The sequence below is a fragment of the Petaurus breviceps genome, unplaced genomic scaffold (genome assembly GCF_028583685.1).
Source record: "Petaurus breviceps papuanus isolate PSGF00001 unplaced genomic scaffold, PetGlider_PUasm1.0 98, whole genome shotgun sequence".
In the NCBI taxonomy this organism is placed as follows: Eukaryota; Metazoa; Chordata; class Mammalia; order Diprotodontia; family Petauridae; genus Petaurus; species Petaurus breviceps.
Genome location: NW_027187460.1, coordinates 28,364,385 through 28,381,706, shown reverse-complemented (window position 1 = coordinate 28,381,706; position 17,322 = coordinate 28,364,385). Strand labels below are relative to the sequence as shown.

The 17,322-nt window shown below is 38.2% G+C and overlaps 1 protein-coding gene across 1 annotated transcript in view; it reads left to right on the top strand.

Moving 5' to 3' along the window:
- Window positions 1-15,745, top strand: part of NSMCE2 (NSE2 (MMS21) homolog, SMC5-SMC6 complex SUMO ligase) — a 284,003-nt gene extending 268,258 nt beyond the window's left edge. The window contains exons 6-7 of the mRNA XM_069081200.1: window positions 499-605; window positions 15,386-15,745. Of these exons, the coding sequence (XP_068937301.1) occupies window positions 499-605; window positions 15,386-15,512 (234 nt within the window). The 3' untranslated portion in view covers window positions 15,513-15,745. The remainder of the gene's footprint in view (window positions 1-498; window positions 606-15,385) is intronic.
- Window positions 15,746-17,322: the final 1,577 nt, after the last annotated feature.

The following is a 17,322-nucleotide window of genomic DNA, read 5'->3' as shown; positions in this document are numbered from 1 at the left end:
TTAAGTAACTTGCTCAAGGTTACACAGCCAGGTGTTTCTGGGTGGGTGCTAAGTGTCTGAGCCCGGATTCGATCCCAGGTTATCCCGACTCTGGGCCGGTGCTCTTACTCACTGTGCTACCTGGCCGCCCCTTAAATAGATTTTTTGATAGAAAAGTCACTTACCAACTTACCCACTCAGTCAAACAGATTATTTGGTTTCATAATTAGAACAGAGGGTGGAGGGAATTGAATAGAAAGATAGAAGCTTAGGAACTGCCATACAATGAAGTACATACTCGTTTTCTGACTGCCAGTCGGTCAAGAAGTCTAGAAATAAATTGATGCTTCTGAACTGTAGAATGTTGGTGGGTTGCTTTAATAATTGTTATCTTACCTCACACAAATGGAAAATACAAAGGCTAGTGCTTGAAATCCCAACTCCTGGCAATGGTAATTTAGTGAGCTGACTGGAAGGTAATAGTCATCATTCCTGTAAACCTAATCTTCTTGATTATAGTTGGAAATGAAGAAACCAGTGAAAAATAAAGTATGTGGACACACCTATGAAGAGGAAGCCATTAGAAGAATTATTGAATCAAAACACAAAAGAAAGAAAAAGGCATGGTGAGTTCACAAGGAAGAAAAAAAGCAATAGCTCTTTCCTTTACCATAGCAAATCAAAAGCATTTTGTTCAAGCAAATATTTTAAGCTTGGCAGAGTCAGAGGAAGGAATACTTAAATGTCCATTCTCAATCATATTCAGCCCAGTAGTTGCATAAACATGAAAGCTAACGCTCTGTAAAAATAATACGTGAGGGGAAATTTTATAAATTGCTCAGGAAGGGTGTGGAAAAAGAGTAAGCTATTCAGAAAGTGGAGCATTATGGAGTGGAAGGAGTAGACGGTCAGAAGACCCACATTTGCGTCTCTGAACTTCTTGTGCAGCAAGGGCAAGTCATTTCCTCTTTCTGGGCCTCAGTTTTCTTATCTCTAAAGTGATGGGGGTTAGATTGGGTGATCTCTGAGATCTTTTTGAAATATAAAATTATTATTCGCATTACCTTTAGGATCATACATCTAGAGGTATAAGGGATCTCAAAGACCATCTCTAGTACAGATCCCTGATTTTACAATAAGGAAACATACCCAAGGTGTTAAGTGACTGCCCAAGGTCACATAAGAAATGAAATGGGCAAACTTTAAATTTATATGTAAGATAGACATAAAATAAGAGAAAAATGGGGAGGGTTAGCTGTCAGAGTCCCTCTATCCCCTTTAAAAATTTTTCCTAGGTTATGTGTATCTTCATTTAAAAATAAAAAGGGAGAATGATATTTTACTTCCTTAGGCAGTACTAGCATTCCTAGTACAGTGTAAAAGGCACTGGGAGACGGAGCAAGAAGATCTGCATTCAAATTTCAACTGCCACTTATTCAGTATATGGCCTTGGGCAAGTCACTCGATGTCACTGGAACTCAGTTTACTCATCTCTAAAATGAGAATATTAACATTCGTACTGATTACCTAACAGTCTTGTAAGGAAAGTGCATTATAGATTTTAAAATGCTGTTAATTGAGTTAATTTTTTTCATCGTTACTAATTTGTCCCAGGAAAGGATAGGCATGGTCAAGTTTCAGTACAATTCTGGTATTCATCTCTTGAATGCATTCTTCTATTAAGACCTGTAAATAAAAGGAAAATCTGCTTATAGTCAGTCTCTTATTGAATTTAGAAGTGGAGGAGAGACTCTGAAACAGCATGTTCTGATGCTCATTCAGTATTTCTTTTTATCAGTCAGTAGTGATTTTTTTAAAGTGCCTCTCCAGTCACTGGGAATATAAAGACAAAAGTGAAACAATCTCTGCCCTCAAACAGCTTACATTCTGATGGGAGAGGTGTCATGTACACTTGTAGAATACATACAGCTAAGTTTGGGGATCAGGTCACTAACAGATGATAGGATCAGAAAAACTTCACATTACAAGTTAAGCATTTGAGCTGAGTCTTTAAGAAAAACAGGAATTCCAAGAGGCCAAAGTGAGGAGGAAGAGTTTTGCCATTATGAGAGACGGCTACTCAAGAGACACAGAGATAGGAGTGAAATTGTCTTGTCTAATGAACCTGAGCGATGGGAGGACAGTAACGTGTAAGGAGCCTGGAAAGGTAGGAAGCAAACAGGTGGTGAAAAGCTTGATATGATAGATAAAGGAGTTTATATTTGATCCTAAAGTGATAGGAAGCTATTGGAGTTCTAATGGAAGTATGGGCTTCAGTGTGGTACAAAGTTGAAGTGGTTATCAATACAAATAATGTTGTATTTTTTAACCCACCTGAATAATCTTTCTAAAATGAACCTGCCTGTTCACTTCTTTCAAAGATTAATTATAAATGTGTTTTAAATGCTTTTGTTTTTGCTTTGATGCAGTTATTTTAAGTTTTCCCTAAAGTAGGTAACTTTTAAAAAACATCATGTCCCCAAGCCCGTTAGCTATATAATATTCTTCCATACTAAAGGTTTGAGTCTTTCAATATGACCTAAATTTTAGTTCAATTAGATTATCAGAAATTGGGAAGAAGGTTGTTAATAAAGCCAAGCCTGTCTCTCTGATTCACTAAATAAACACTTTCGGGGATGGTTAATGTCAATTACATTCCTCAAAACTTGTCTATATCATTACCTTTCTCTCTGATCACCAAAGATGGGATATCCTTGCTCCTTAGTAAAGCTAATTCCTCTTCCTGAATCTTTTATTCCATTGCCTGACCTTATTCCAGGAGTCATCTCTTTTTATGTATCTTTTTAAATTATTATAAGTTAATTTTTTTTTCCAGTTAACAAGTATTTATTTTTTCTCTCCCTCACATGCATTGTGGGGATGGGGGGACCCTTGTAACTAATTCTGAAGTGCAACTGATCATGCTTAAAGTATTTTCATCATTTTGTAGATTAATGGGAATGTTTAAAATGAACTGTCAAAAAACTTAAGAAATGTATTATAAAAAGCTCTGAGAAAAAATGTCAAAGTAGGTAATGAGTTATTTTTATGTGTCAGGCTTGTCTTTTTTTTAATGAAATATTTTTCACTTATTGAGTATTTTTTCTCCTACCTCTTCCTCATCTTCTGGGAAAACAAAAGAAATAAAAACCAATCCCTCATAATAAATAAGCATAGTCAAGCAAAATGAAATCCTTGTAGAGTGCTGGCCCTGGAGTCAGGAGGACCTGAGTTCGGATCTGGCCTCAGACACTTAACACACACAAACAAAAAACCTAGCTGTGTGACCTTGGGCAAGTTACTTAAACCCAATTGCCCTCCAAAAAAAAATTAAATCCTCAGTTGGCCAGCATAAAAATGTATGTCTCAGCAGAGCCAAGATAGTGGAGTACCAAGAAGTACACTAACCCTCCATACCAAGTCTTCCAGACAGATCTAGAAAACACATGAGACTAAACCCTGCTCCAAAGAAACTCAAGGGAAAAATCAGTGAGGAATTTTTTCAGACTGAGTTAGCATATGGAGACAAGTCTGTGAACACTGAGGATGGAGTCTGTCTAGGAACCCACTGGGTAGACCATTACAGCACAGCGAGACATTGTGCACCTAGGCTGGGAGAGGTTCTAGAGGCAACATAGAGGAACCTTAAACTTGTGTGGGGTTCAAGAACAGGTGCCAACTGGCAACTCTGTTACTCACTAGCCAGTTTAAGGTCATCAATCCATCCTCGGTAGGGATTTGTACCTAAGAGGGCAGTACTTCCTATACTGAGAGAGTCTGAACAAGTTCAGAAACAATCGGCAGCTTTGTGGAATGGGCCCCAGTAGCAGAGTAGGGCCTCAGTTCCAACTTACAGCCCAGTTTGAAACCTATAAAGGAATAACTAGGGCAGGAGTATCAGGCCAAACAAAAGCCCTCAGATCTGTCAGAAGCAGCAGAGCTTTCCATAGTAGCCAAGTCTAGCAGCATTCTACTGAAACTCCAGACCAGGTCAGGAACATGTAGAGCTCAGTCCAAGGGGCAAGTCCACAGTCAGGAAGTATGCTGGAAGAATTAACAAACAAAAAAGAGTCCTGCCCTAAACGTGTTATAACGATGGCTGTCCATAATTCTCAAAGAGGACCAAAAGGGCATCACTGTGTGGTATACAGTGTGTGTGACCATGACTGACCACACCAACACGAGCTTAGAAGGCTCTACCTTAGGCTGGGCACAAGTATTCTACATAAACGTTTGGAGTGGAGATGGCTAAATGTGCACATCTCTCGTCTTTTTTGAGCTACTACAATTCTGCTTCACTTACAGAGCACACTGCCTGGTTTGGTGCAGGAACAACCATGCTGGGGCACACCATGCTGGGCAATCCTTTGCCAATGTCTCCCATGTCATGCAACTGATTCCAAAGAATCAGAGACTTTGTATCACTTCTTCAGACCTCCATGTGAGTGCTTGCCTTGTGTGAGTTCTCCATAAAATAGTCTTTTAGGCAAACATACATTTAGCATTCAAGCAGTGTGGCCAGCCCATCAGAGTTGCACTATCTGCCGTAGGGTTTGAATGCTTGGCAGTTTAGCTCAAGACAAGACCTCAGTGTCTAGTACTTTATCTTACCAGCTACAATAAGCAGGCCAGGGTTGGGCCAAGCAGACACTTTTTAGGGCACCTTTTCTAGCCCCTTTCTCACACCAAAAAGTGAGCAGTGCAGTCCTTTAAAAAGACTATGCAGATACCCAGGAGACTGCTGAATCCCACTGCTGTTTCAGTCTGGTGAGAAGACGACTCCGTGGCCTGGACCACCTATGTACAGGTTTGTGACTGCAGCTCCCAGTGTACTGACACCTGCTGTTTTGTCACTTGCCTGTCACCACAGTACTTTGAAGTAGGTAAAAATGGTAAAATGCTATGGGCGATGTCTTCTGATTTGTGCATAAATTGAATTTAAGTGAGGCAGAGTTGTGCGAAGTCGTCAGCCCCACTCTTTTTCCAGATTCACTGGAGTCCTGTGGTAAGACAAAATCAAGATGTCTGGTGGTGGATTGGGATACGGTGACCTTGATATCTTCAGTATCTAACCAAGCTCTAAGTACTCCACAGTGCCGCCGCCTTCCTGGCCAGTGGAACTAATTGTTTTCATCCACCCATTCAGCCAGGGGAAAGTTTTCACATATTTGGGGTAGATGCTTCCCCAACTCATCGAAGTATTTAAGACCCCCTCAGTTACCCTCAACCTGGTTTAGCCCATATACCAAAAGGGTTTACCAGGGTGTGGCCACTGTGCATGCTACAGCTTCTTGGAGACACAGGTGAGGGCTTGGTGAGTCAAGTATGCACTAGAGGTAGAAAGCAGCCCTCATACCAGAGGTACTAGTCTTCCCTGAACATAGCCTGTGCCCCATGTTATAATGACAAGGAAGTTCTAGACCGAAATTCAAAAGAAGAGAATGGCTGTAAAACGGAGACATTTAAAGCCTCAAAGAAAGACACAGTTTGGGTACAAATTCAACTAGAATTCTTGGAAGAGTTTAATCAATAGTATAAAAAAGTTTTTATAAATGAATAAGGATACTATATGGGGAAAAATGGAAAAAGAATGAAAACTATAGAAGAAAGAATTGGAAAGGGAATTAATAGCTTGGCACATGAGGTACATGGAGGCAGCTTTCTGGTTCAGTGGATAAAGCACCTGGCCTATAGCCAGGAAGACCTACCTCAGCTACTTACTGTCTGTGTGACCCTGGGCAAGTCACTTAACCTCTGTTTGCCTTAATCCACTGGAGAAGGAAACAGCAAATCACTCCAGTATCTTTGCCAAGAAAACCCTATATGGGGTCACAAAGAGTTGAACACAACTGAATGCTGAACAATGGTTATAACATAGGACTCCCTAAAAACTAGAAGGTACCAGATAAAAGCTAATGACTCTGAAACAGAATGAAATATTAAAACACAGTCAAAATTGAAAAAAAAAAAGCAAAAAATGTGAGATATCTTATAGCAAAAACTATTGAACTAGAAAGTAGATTAAAGAGAGAAAATTTAAGAATCATTAGACTATCTGAATGCCATGACAAAAAAGAAAAGAGCTTAGAATCATATTTCAAGAAATCTTTAAAAAAACAAACAAACAGCAATTGCCCAGATCTCTTAGAGCCACAGAGCAAAATGGGAATAGAAAAAAAAAATCCACTGTTCACTTCTTAGAAGAAACCCCAAAATGAAAACTCCCAGGAGCATTATAGCCAAAATCCAGGGCATCCAGGTCAAAGGATAAATGTTGTAGGCACTCAGAAAGTATTAAAATACTGAGGAACCACAATCAAGATCACACACCATTTAGCAGCCACTATTATAAAGGAGAAGAGAACCTGGAATGTGGTATTCTAGAAGAAAAACAATATAGGCTTAAAATCAAGAACAACTTGTCCAACAAAAGTCAGCATAATCCTACAGGGGAAAAATGGAACTTTAATGAAATAAAGAATTTTCAGGTCTTCCTGATAGAAAGTTCAGAACTGCATAGAAGCTTGGAAATGCAACCACAATAGTCAAGGAAAACCTAAAAAAGCGAACTGAACAAGCAATCATAGTGATAATGATAAACTGGTTATATTCTAATATGAGAGATGATGATGTGTGTGTCCCCCCCATCCGTATTATCAGGGGTCATAAAGGGAGTCTAATTAGACAGAAGATCTGGAAGTGATTGTATTATGTCTTGATGATCTTAAAAGAAAAATGGAAAAGGAGGATAAGAATAATGCATTGTGGGAAAGGGAAGGAAGAAAGGTAAAATTATCTCATGTAATAAAATAGAAGTCTATGCAAACAAGGAGGAAGGCGTGGGGGAGTAAATGACATTTGAACAAACTAGCCATCTCTCCAGTCCTCCCCTGGCTACACTCTTCTGAACATCATGCTGCAGGGATCACTTCACCCTATCCTAAAAGTTTACTTCAGCCTTGGAACTCTTACTTCTTCAGTACCCTCTGACTGGAGGTGGGGAGGAGAGAGATTCTCCCAGAACTTGTTAATCAGTGATCTGCTAATCATCAAAAACAGGGGTGGGGTTTTTTTCAGTCTTTTATAGTTCTCCCCTTAATTTTTTAGTTTTGTGATCACATTCTCCTGCTAGATTGTTTTTCTTCCCTTAAAGACATCACTCTCTCCTAATTTTCCTTCTGCTTTTTTAACCACCACTTTCCTTTTTAAGCTTTTTTTTTTTCAATTTACAAAAATTTATTTACTTTCCCTCCCATTTCCTCCATCCCCCAGTAGGGGGTGGGGAGGGAAGTAAAACAAGACTCTTAACAAATGTGCAGAGTCAAAAGAAGTTCCTACATTGCCTGTGCCTCCCTCCCCCAAGATAAAATTACATCTCATTTTGTATCCTGAGTCTCTCTGTCTCTGACTTCCTTAGTTTCTGCTTCTTGGCATTACAAAGTATTTCTGCATATATAGTCATACTGATCTTTCTTTCACCTCTTTATAAGTGATATCACTAGAAATGTACAATTTAGTAATTTGGGGGCATAGTTCCAGATTGCTTTCCAGAATGACTGTATTCATTCACAGCTCTAGCAACAGCATTAATTTGCCTGCTTTCTTACAGCTCCTTCAGCAATGATCATTTTCCCTTTTGGTCAACTTTGTCAGTCTGATGGATGTGAGGTGGAACCTCAGAGTTGCTTTAATTTACATTTCTCTATTTATTAGTGGTCTGGAGCATTTTTTCATATAGCTATTAATAGCTTGAGAGATAAAGTGACTTGTTTGTGGTTGTCACAGGATTGAAGAGTACAGTATGTCAGGGAGCAAGGTGTAAGAAGCCTAGAAAGGTAGAAAGGGATTAGGTTATAAAGGGTAACTAATTTAAAATCTCCAATCAAACACAAGAATAGAAATTTTGAAAATCAAAGAAGTAAAATTAAAAAGAAAAACAATTTAATAAATAACACTAGGAACTTTTTTTAAGCTAATAAAATGATAAGCCTTTAGCCAATATGATTTAAAATATAGGCAAATCTAACTGCCAGTATAAAAAATGCTAGAAGGGGGCAGCTAGGTGGTGCAGTAATAGAATACCTGCCCTGGAGTCAGAGGACCTGAGTTCAAATTCAGGCTCAGAGGATTGACATACTTACTAGCTGTATGACCTCAGGCAAGTCACTTAACCCCAATTGCCCTGTCTTCCCTTCTCCAAAAAGCAAAAAACAAAAACAAAAATGCTAGAAGAGGATTCACAACAAATGAAGTGGAGATAAAGTAGATTATTAGAAACTGTTTTGTCCATTTATATGCCAACAAAACTGATTACTTAAATAGATTAATATTTACAAAACTATGAAAAACTTAGATTAACATAAGAAGTAGAGATTTTAAATATTCCAAACAGTAAAGAAAGTGAATATGCCATAAAGGAACTCAAACAAACACAAGACCAGGTGGATTTTCAAGTTGATTCTGTCAGCTGTTTAAAGAAAGAGAAATTAATCCTAGTATCACCTAAATTGTGCATTTAAAAATAGGAAAAGAAGATATTCTATAAAACTCCCACTCTGAACCAAAGATACTGGAGTGGTTTGCCCTTTCCTTCTCCAGTGGATCACCTTTTGTCAGAACTTTCCATTATGACTTTTCCATCTTGGGTTTCATTAGGCTACACAAGACCCTCTGCCATGACAAGGCAGTTATACCAGAGGGATCCTAGCAGCCAAAAGATAGTATAAAGCAATAATCACCAAAATTCTTGGGCTGTTATTGTTTACTTGTGTCCTACTCTTCATGACCCCATGGACCACAGCACCCCAATACTCTCCATAGGGTTTTCTTGACAAAGATCTAGAGTGGTTTACCATTGTCTCCTTCAGTGCATTAAGGCCAGTTGAGGTTAAGTGACTTGATGAGGGTCACATGGCTAGTAAGTATCTGAGGCAGGATTTGAATTCAGGTCTTTCTAACTCCAAGTCCAGCACTTAGCCCTCTGGATGCCTCATAAACTCTTTGATACTGGTTAAAAATTGGAAAAATAAATAGAAAAGTTGATCATTGGAACAAATCAGGTATAAGAGATGCATAAGCAAACAGACATAGTAACATAGTGTTCGGTAAATCCATGAACTCCAGACACTAGGATTAGGATTAACTATTTTTAAAAATTCCTAAGAAAACTGAAATTATTAGGTTTCTACAAGCATCTTATTCCATATCTCACAATAAGCTTAAAATGGTTACTATGGATATTCATAAATTATAAAAGAATGGGATTTTTTTTTTATAACTGTAGATATGGGGAAAGTTCTTCATTAGACAAGGGATAGACAGGATCCTAGGAGATAAAAGGAATAATTTTGATTATATAAATGGTAAAATTTCTGCGCAAACAAAATCCTATATCCCAAGGAGATCAAAGAAAGAGGAAAAGGACCATATGTACAATAATACTTGTGGCAGCTTTTTTTGTCACGTCAAAGATCTCCAGCTAAAGAGGTGCCTATCATTTGGGGAACTGCTGAGCAAATTGTGGTATGTAAATGCAATTATATATTATTATGATATAACAAATGATGACAAGGACAAATTCATGGAACATGGAGGACTAATATGAATTGATGCAGAGTAAACTGAGAAGATCCAAAGATAAATGTATACACTGATCTCAACATTATAAAGAAAAATAGCTATGAAGAAATTAAGAACAATAATGACTATTATGACTCCAGAAGATCAGTTCTTGGAGGAGGGATGTCAGATGGAAAAAGAGAGGGATAGTGGTAACTACTCCAAAAAGAAAGAATAGTCATTGAATCATTAAAGAAATAAATTAAAGAGAGCAAAAATATATTTGGAAAGGAATACAGACAAGCAGGGCTGTGTTGGAACTACCATGTTAAATTTAGTTTATCTCTTTGAAAGGTGCCCATAGTAAAAAACAAAGAACAGACAAACTTTACATAATATAAATTCACAGTTTAATGCATAATCCACCTTTTAATTATCCTTTGATTATCGAAATGTTCATATTTGATGATGTTTATTAACTTCATTATAAAATTATCTTACAAATGAATAATTGTCTTGTTGAAAGGTAATAAGGATTTGAAATAAGGTGATAACTGTTAATAGAGAAATGGAGTCGAATGAAAGACATTTGAGACAAAAACGGCCAGACTTGGCAACTGATTGTATTTGAGAGGAAACTGATTTTGAGATATGAGCATGATATCCTAAGTGAATTTTATCAAGCTCAAATTAGAGAACACCTATGCAAAAGTACTTTGTAACCAAATAGCACTATAAAAACTAAACTGTTATTTATATTATTATGCAAATATAGTCATGTTTCCATATGATATTGAGGAGGAAACAGCATTCTGTGATAGAGTTGATAACCACACTAAATTTCAGTGAAGAGTCCAAAATCTCTCCAGAATTTTTTCTTGAAGTCATTGATGTGTTGGCAGTTTTGACCTGATAAGTTCATGGCCAAATGTGCAATCTTGATGAGAAATTGTGTTCCCCATATTTGGATTGACCAGCATCCAATTTGAGATGTCTTGCATTTATTTTTCCTAGTGTGTTCTAATTAAACTTTGAGGAGTTAGAGTGAGAGGTATATTGTGTTTTGGGATACTGTCTGAGTCATATAGGTTCAGCTCCTGAAACTGTGAAGTGGCTTTGGAGAAGAACAAAATATTTGTGATTTAAGTCCTAATTCTGTTCTAATGGAGTTTTCAGTTTGATTCCCCAAATATTAAGTGCATGATATGTGCAGAGCTTTGTGGTATATATCATCCTGCTTTGCAGAGTTCATGTTGAACATGGTCCCTGGCCAAACACAAAACAAACAAAAAAACAACCAAATAGTCCATACCATCAAGGACTTTAAATTCTTACCTGCGGGAGGTAGGCAGGGAGAGGAAGAAGAGAGTAGGGAACAATATGTACACAAATAAATACAAAATATATGCAAAGTAAATTTGGAGATAAAGTGATAACTTCTGAGAAGTTGAGGAAAGGCTTCATGTAGTCGGTATCACTGGAGGTAAGCTCTAAATGTAGTCAAGAATTCCAAGAGACAGATTGAGGAAGGAGCACTTTCCAGACATCGGGGACAACCTAGGCAAAGGCTGGGGTCCAGAGATGGAATGTGTATGTAAGGAACAATGAATAGACCAATTAGAAGGATTGTAGAGTATAGGCAGGGAGGAATGAGAAGTAACTCTGGAAAAGATGGAATGGAACCAGATTGTGAAGTGCTTTAAATCCTACACTGAGTAGTTTGTGTTTTATTCTAGAGATGCTATCGAAGGATGCTATTGAAGCTTCTTAAGAGAATGATGATGGTCAGAACTGTGCTTTAGGAATATCATTTTAGCCATAGAGTTATAATGACAGGGGAGATCCTGAAAACAAGGAGACCAGTTAGGATGTTGTTACAGTTCAGGCAAAAGATGCTGAGTGCCAGAGCTAGTAGGATGATGGCTGACTAAAGAAATGGCAAAAAATGCAAGTGATAGTGTAGAGTAGATACAGGATGGTCACAGCTTGGAAAATGATTGGATATGGGTATGTAAAAGAAAAGGAAGCATCAAGTGTGACCCTGAGGTTACACATTTGTATTATTAAAAGGATCATGGTGTCTTCAACAGGCATTAGGAAGTGAAGATGGAGGAAGTTCAGTTCCATTTTAGGCATGATGACTTTGAGATGCCTGTGAAACATTCAGGAGGAGATATGCAGCAGGCAGTTGGATGTAGAGCTCTGGAGTTCAGACAAGAGAAGAGAAATTGATAATGTGCTTTTGGAAGCCATCTGCCCAGAGATGAGGAACTTCTGGAGCTAATGAGAGCACAGAGAGAGAAGAGCAAGAGAAGAAGCCCCAGGACAAAGTCCTGCAAGTAGATTCATGCCCAGGAGGTGGAACACAGATGATAATTCAGCCCTGAGGAATAGTCAGACAGATAGGAAGAGAACCAGGAGGAAGCAGGATCATGAAAACCTAGGGAAAAGAGGGTATCGAGAAGGAGAGGATGGTCAACAATGTCAAAAGCTTCAGAGAAGCCAAGAAGGAGGAAGACAGAAAAGTCCAATTGAGAGATTGTTGGTGACATTGTTGAGAGAAGTCTCAGTTGAGTGATGGTAACAAAAGTCAGATTATACTAAGCTGAAAATGAGTGGGAGGTGAGGAAAGGGAAACAGCAAGTATAGACAATATTTCCTAGGAGTTAAACTAAGAAAGGGAGGAGAAATATAGAAGGGAATGTCATGGTCAAGTGAAGACTTTCACAGATATAGGAGGTTGAAATGTATTTGTAGGTAGCAAGACAGGAGCTAGTGCTTAAAGGGAGATTGGATCTGAGGGTGAAGAGGTGGGCAGAAAGCAAATAATGGGAGGAACAAGCTCCAAGAAAAAAACAAGAGAGTGTAGAACTAAGTGTACAAGCAGAGAGCTGCCCTTGGCAAGGAGAAAAGGTGTATAGAAATTTTAAGGGTCTGCTTCACCTGTGTCCCAAGGCCACCATGAGCAACCAGCTTGTTCGTGAAGAGTATAACCAGTCTCGTCCTCGGAGACTGAGACCCAAGCCCCAAGAAAAAGGCCCTCTGAGGTTCCTGGTCGAGGCTTGGCTCGTGGGGGCCCTCATAGGGATGAAAGGATTGAGGATTCGAGCCATAGAGACCCTTTTGGGAGCTCAGATTAAAATAGATCTATTCAATCAAGAGGAGGACAGTGAAAAGCCCAAAAAAGCAGAGGTGCAAGTTTTCGGAAGTAACCACTGTAGAATTAGAGCAAAAGAACTGGTTGAATATATCATCAGATGGTATCCACCAGCCTCCCCTGATGCTGCAGATGAAGCATGGAAGGCTGTTGCCCAGATGTCCATTCAGGAAAAGAAGTAATATGCAGCCCAGTTGGTTTTTGTTAATTTTATACAAATAAATTATGTTTGTTTTCTAAAAAAAAGAAAGAAAGAAAGAAAACTTAAGGTGTATCATTGCAGAGAAGAGCAAGCTCACTATAGATGACCTTAGTTTTTATTAATAAAGTATTATTTGAAGCCCTCTGCTAAGACAAAGAGATGGAGGAAGAGTGATGCACTGAAAAGAGGAGTGGATCAGTTTGAGTCTCTGCTCTGCCATTTTATTGGTCCTTAAACAGACAAGTCACTTAACCTCTCTGAGACTCAGTTTCTTTATTTGTAAAATGAGAATCATTCATTACCTTCTTCCAAGGGAGGTTTTGAAAAAATAATTTTTCATCTCCCAACCTCTGCCCCACTTTTTTTTTTTACAAAGGGAACAAACTATTTCAGAAACATTTGTCCCTTCACATGTGTATTAGACAAATTGATAACAATAGAGAAAAAGACTATTTTTGGTTACTTCATTAACCATGAATTGGTCTTTATTTGAGAATTAAGGTGTGCATAATAGGGTAGCTCACTGTGCCTATCATGAGGCTTCAAATCCCATTAATTAACCCTCTATTTCCATCTCTTTCTTTTTTGTTGCTTTGTTGAATCCTAAGGGCTTCAGGAGCTTTTACCTTTTAGTCAGACTGTGTAGCCAGATCGTGGTGCCCATATTGGCTCTTACCTGGGCACTCACAAATCCACTAGACAGCTCTTTGCCCAGATGGAATGTTCTGTCCTCTTCAAAAACCAAGCCTCTCTTCCAAAGCCAATAGTCTCTGAGTCCTGAACTATGATGACATGAGGGCTTAAGGAAGGGAACTGACACACCTGACTGGCTCACCAGGTGTTGTAGGGATTAATGGACTAATGGCTATAAAATGTTCTCTGTGCTGTTACTCTGGCAGTGGGAGTGCCCTTGTCCATGGTATGATGGTGTCATTAAGGGTTTTTTTTGTAATCTCATCTGGTAAAAAGCACCTCCAGGGAGTTGTTTCTTCTTTGCTTTATTGTGTTTTGTTTTTCAATTTCCTGAGAAGATAACTGAGTTGAATTTATGTAACCAAAATAACATCAGTCTTTTTTTCCTCAAGTTCTGAGAGTTTCATCTTACGTATTATGATTTTTCCCTAATAAGTACACTTCTTCACACTTAGCCAAACTGAAACTAATTTTCTGTGTGCTTGAATCCATCAGTGGTTCTCAGAATGTCTGTTGTTTCACTAATTGAAACCATATTATGTCATCAGGAGGTCTTTACCAACTCACAATCCACTTCCCTATCCAAAAATATTACTCATTGTCTGGATCATTGAGTTTTATACACCATGGTGTATGTAAGAGAAAGAAGAATAAGCTCACATTTAACTATCACATCTCTATTTACAGAGAACTTTTCTCACGACAATCCTGTGAAGTACTTAGTGAAAGTATTATTATCTTCATTTTACATATGCTGAATCTAAGGTTCAAGGTCAAGCACATACTAAATTGCAGAACTGGGACTAGAACAGAGGTATTTCTGATTCCAAGTCCCTCGTTCTTTCCATTACTTCACACTGTGAGACAGATACTTGTTTCTTTCCATCCCCAAGAGCAAGCTGTTCTCTAGGTTAACTTATGAAATCGATCATTCTAGTGTGCATTATAGTCCTAATCCAAGAGATTCATTCCTACACTTAGTATTCCATTTTGCCAAAGTGTTAACCAGTGAGAGCTTTAGATTTGTTGTACCAATAAAGCCATTCTGTTATTCTGCCAAGCTTCCCCGGCTGGACATGTTTTATGTACTTAGGGCTCCTATTATAATTATTTATGTATTTATCTTATCCACCTTAGTCTTATTTCAGCTTTACATGTCCCCTAGCACAATGCAATTCATGAAACAGATGTTTTAATAAAGGTTTCTTGATTTGAATGTCAAAGAGAGACTTTTAGCTTTTGCATCTTCTTTCTGCAAAATTTTTAGAAATGAGAAATGGATTATTATGGATGACTGAAAATATGTTGCTCTAGGGATAAAACATCATTATATAGTCTGTGGGGATAACTTTGCTATTCTATGGGAGAAATGCAAAGTTGAGATAAGACAGTTGTTGCCTTCATGGAGTTTACAGACTAGTAGAGATAAGTTTTAATATGTATTATAATATGATAAGCATATTAAACTGTTACAAAACACAGGACCAGATGAAGATAGTTGCTTTTAGTCATAAGAATGGAAAGAACAGCCCTCTGCTTTTAGATGTTTTTTGAACTACCATCTAAACAGTAACAGGCAGATGGGTGTCTTTCCTGTTTTTTAAAGACCTAAAACTTCTTTTGGCAATATGCTCCCATTTAAAAATATAAATATTAAATCATTTTACAATAGAAATACCATCTGCAGGTCTGTTCGCCTCTGTTACATATGTGATGTTGCTATTATAAGTTAATATGGAGTATAGAACCTCTGGATTATAATTGGATTTGTTGTTGTTTTCTTTCCTCTCTGACAGCTGCCCTAAAGTTGGCTGTAGTCATACAGATGTAAAGTTGACAGATCTTGTGCAAGATGTGGTGCTCAGAAGAGCCATCGAAAACCACAGAAGAATAGCCGAAAGTCAGAACAAACAGAGCTACTAAATGGTGCAGATGTCTACAGCTCTTGTGCTCTCATAGAAAGGAAAGTCTACCAGTGTCCATTGAGATCACGTGCTTATTGTAAGCTGATTAGAGCAGGTTGTTTACTCTGTTTCATTTGCAGGTAAAATTAATGATTTCAAACATAATCCACAGTATTTTTAACTGCCAAGTAACAACGTTCATTTAAATTTTTCCTCTTTAAAACGTTTGTTAAATAAAATAATTATCTGTAAGTTTTTTCTCTATAGTTTTCTTATTTGGTGAATTTTTCAAGAGATGTAGGCATTCGTGCAAATTGCTTTTTGTATTTCATAGTATTTAATGTTTAGGCTGTATTGTGACCTCTAATCCCTCATCCCCTCAATTCTTTTACATCACCCCTGCACTGACTATTCTCTCTTCCCCTCTACATCTTGACCCCTTGTGACCCATTTCATCTCTACTCTGTCCTCTTCTCTCAAGTCACTTTCCCCCTTATACTATTAAAGATCTTGCTCTCTCACCATCTTCTCTGCCTTTACTCCTACTCTGCTGCCAAACAAAGCTGTAGAAAATTATGAAAACATGTCAACTAGGTCCATTACAAATTTATGTTATATACTCTCAACTGGGTCCTCATTGCTGCTAGGCAGTCCTTTTATACCTCTCACATCTATTCTTTATTCCAGTTACCACAGCAGCTTTTTCAGACCTTTTTATCCTGCCCCAACTCCCCCCACACACACACCTCCCTTTCCTTCACCCTCTCAGCTCAGAACTTTGTCTTGTATTTCACTGAAAAAACTGAGGCTGTTTATCAGTTTCCCTCTTTCTCCTCCTCCTTGTCTTACATTACTCAAATGCCTTCCGCCACTCTTTCCTGTTTCACCTGTCTCACTCAAAAATGTGACTCTTCTCTTTGACAAGGTTAATATTTTACATGCCGGTGTTCCTTCTCCATCTCATCTTCTGCAGCAGATTTTCCTATCACTAATCTTCAGTTGTTCCTTGTCCACCACCTGTTTCCCTACTACCTGCAATGCCCATGTCTAATGGCCTTTTCTCAATCCTTATCCTTCTTGACCTCTCTGCTTTCTCTTCTCTTTAATTTGTCCCTGATATCCTCAGCTCCAAGAGATTCAATTATCACCTCTATACAAATAATTCTTGAATCTGTTTGTTCTGCCTGAATCTCTCTCCTAATCTCCATTTTCCAATCTCCAGCTATCTCTTATTAGACCTCTCAAACTGTAGATATCTTCAACTCAGAATGACAAACACTAAACTCATTATTGTTTCCCAAAAATCCTACCCTTTTCTACCCATCTGGAAGATGGCCCTACTGTCCTCCTAGTCCCTCAGACTCACAGCTTTGACTCCTCACTCACTTCCTTCACCCTATTCAACATTTGATCAAGTCCTATCAATTCTATCTGTCCTGCTCTGACACTCCCACCTCCACAACATAGGCCCTCATCACCTCACACCTGGACAGTTACAGTAACTGGTTGATCTGCCTGCCACAAGTCTCTCCCCACTTTAAGCCTTCCTCTTCTCATATTTCAAATTGCTCTTTCCTTTTTTTCTTTAAAAAAAAAAGTAATATTTTTCCCCAATTACATGTAAAAACTATTTTATCATGCGTTTTTTAATATTTTGAGTTCCAAATTCTCTTACTCCCACTCTGCCCCTCATTGAGAAGACAAGCAATTTGATATGTTATACATGTGCAGTCATGCAAAACATTTCCATATTAGTCCTGTTGTGAAAGAAAAGACATGCACACAAAAACCCAAGAAAAATAAAGTAAAAAAAAAAGTATGCTTTGATC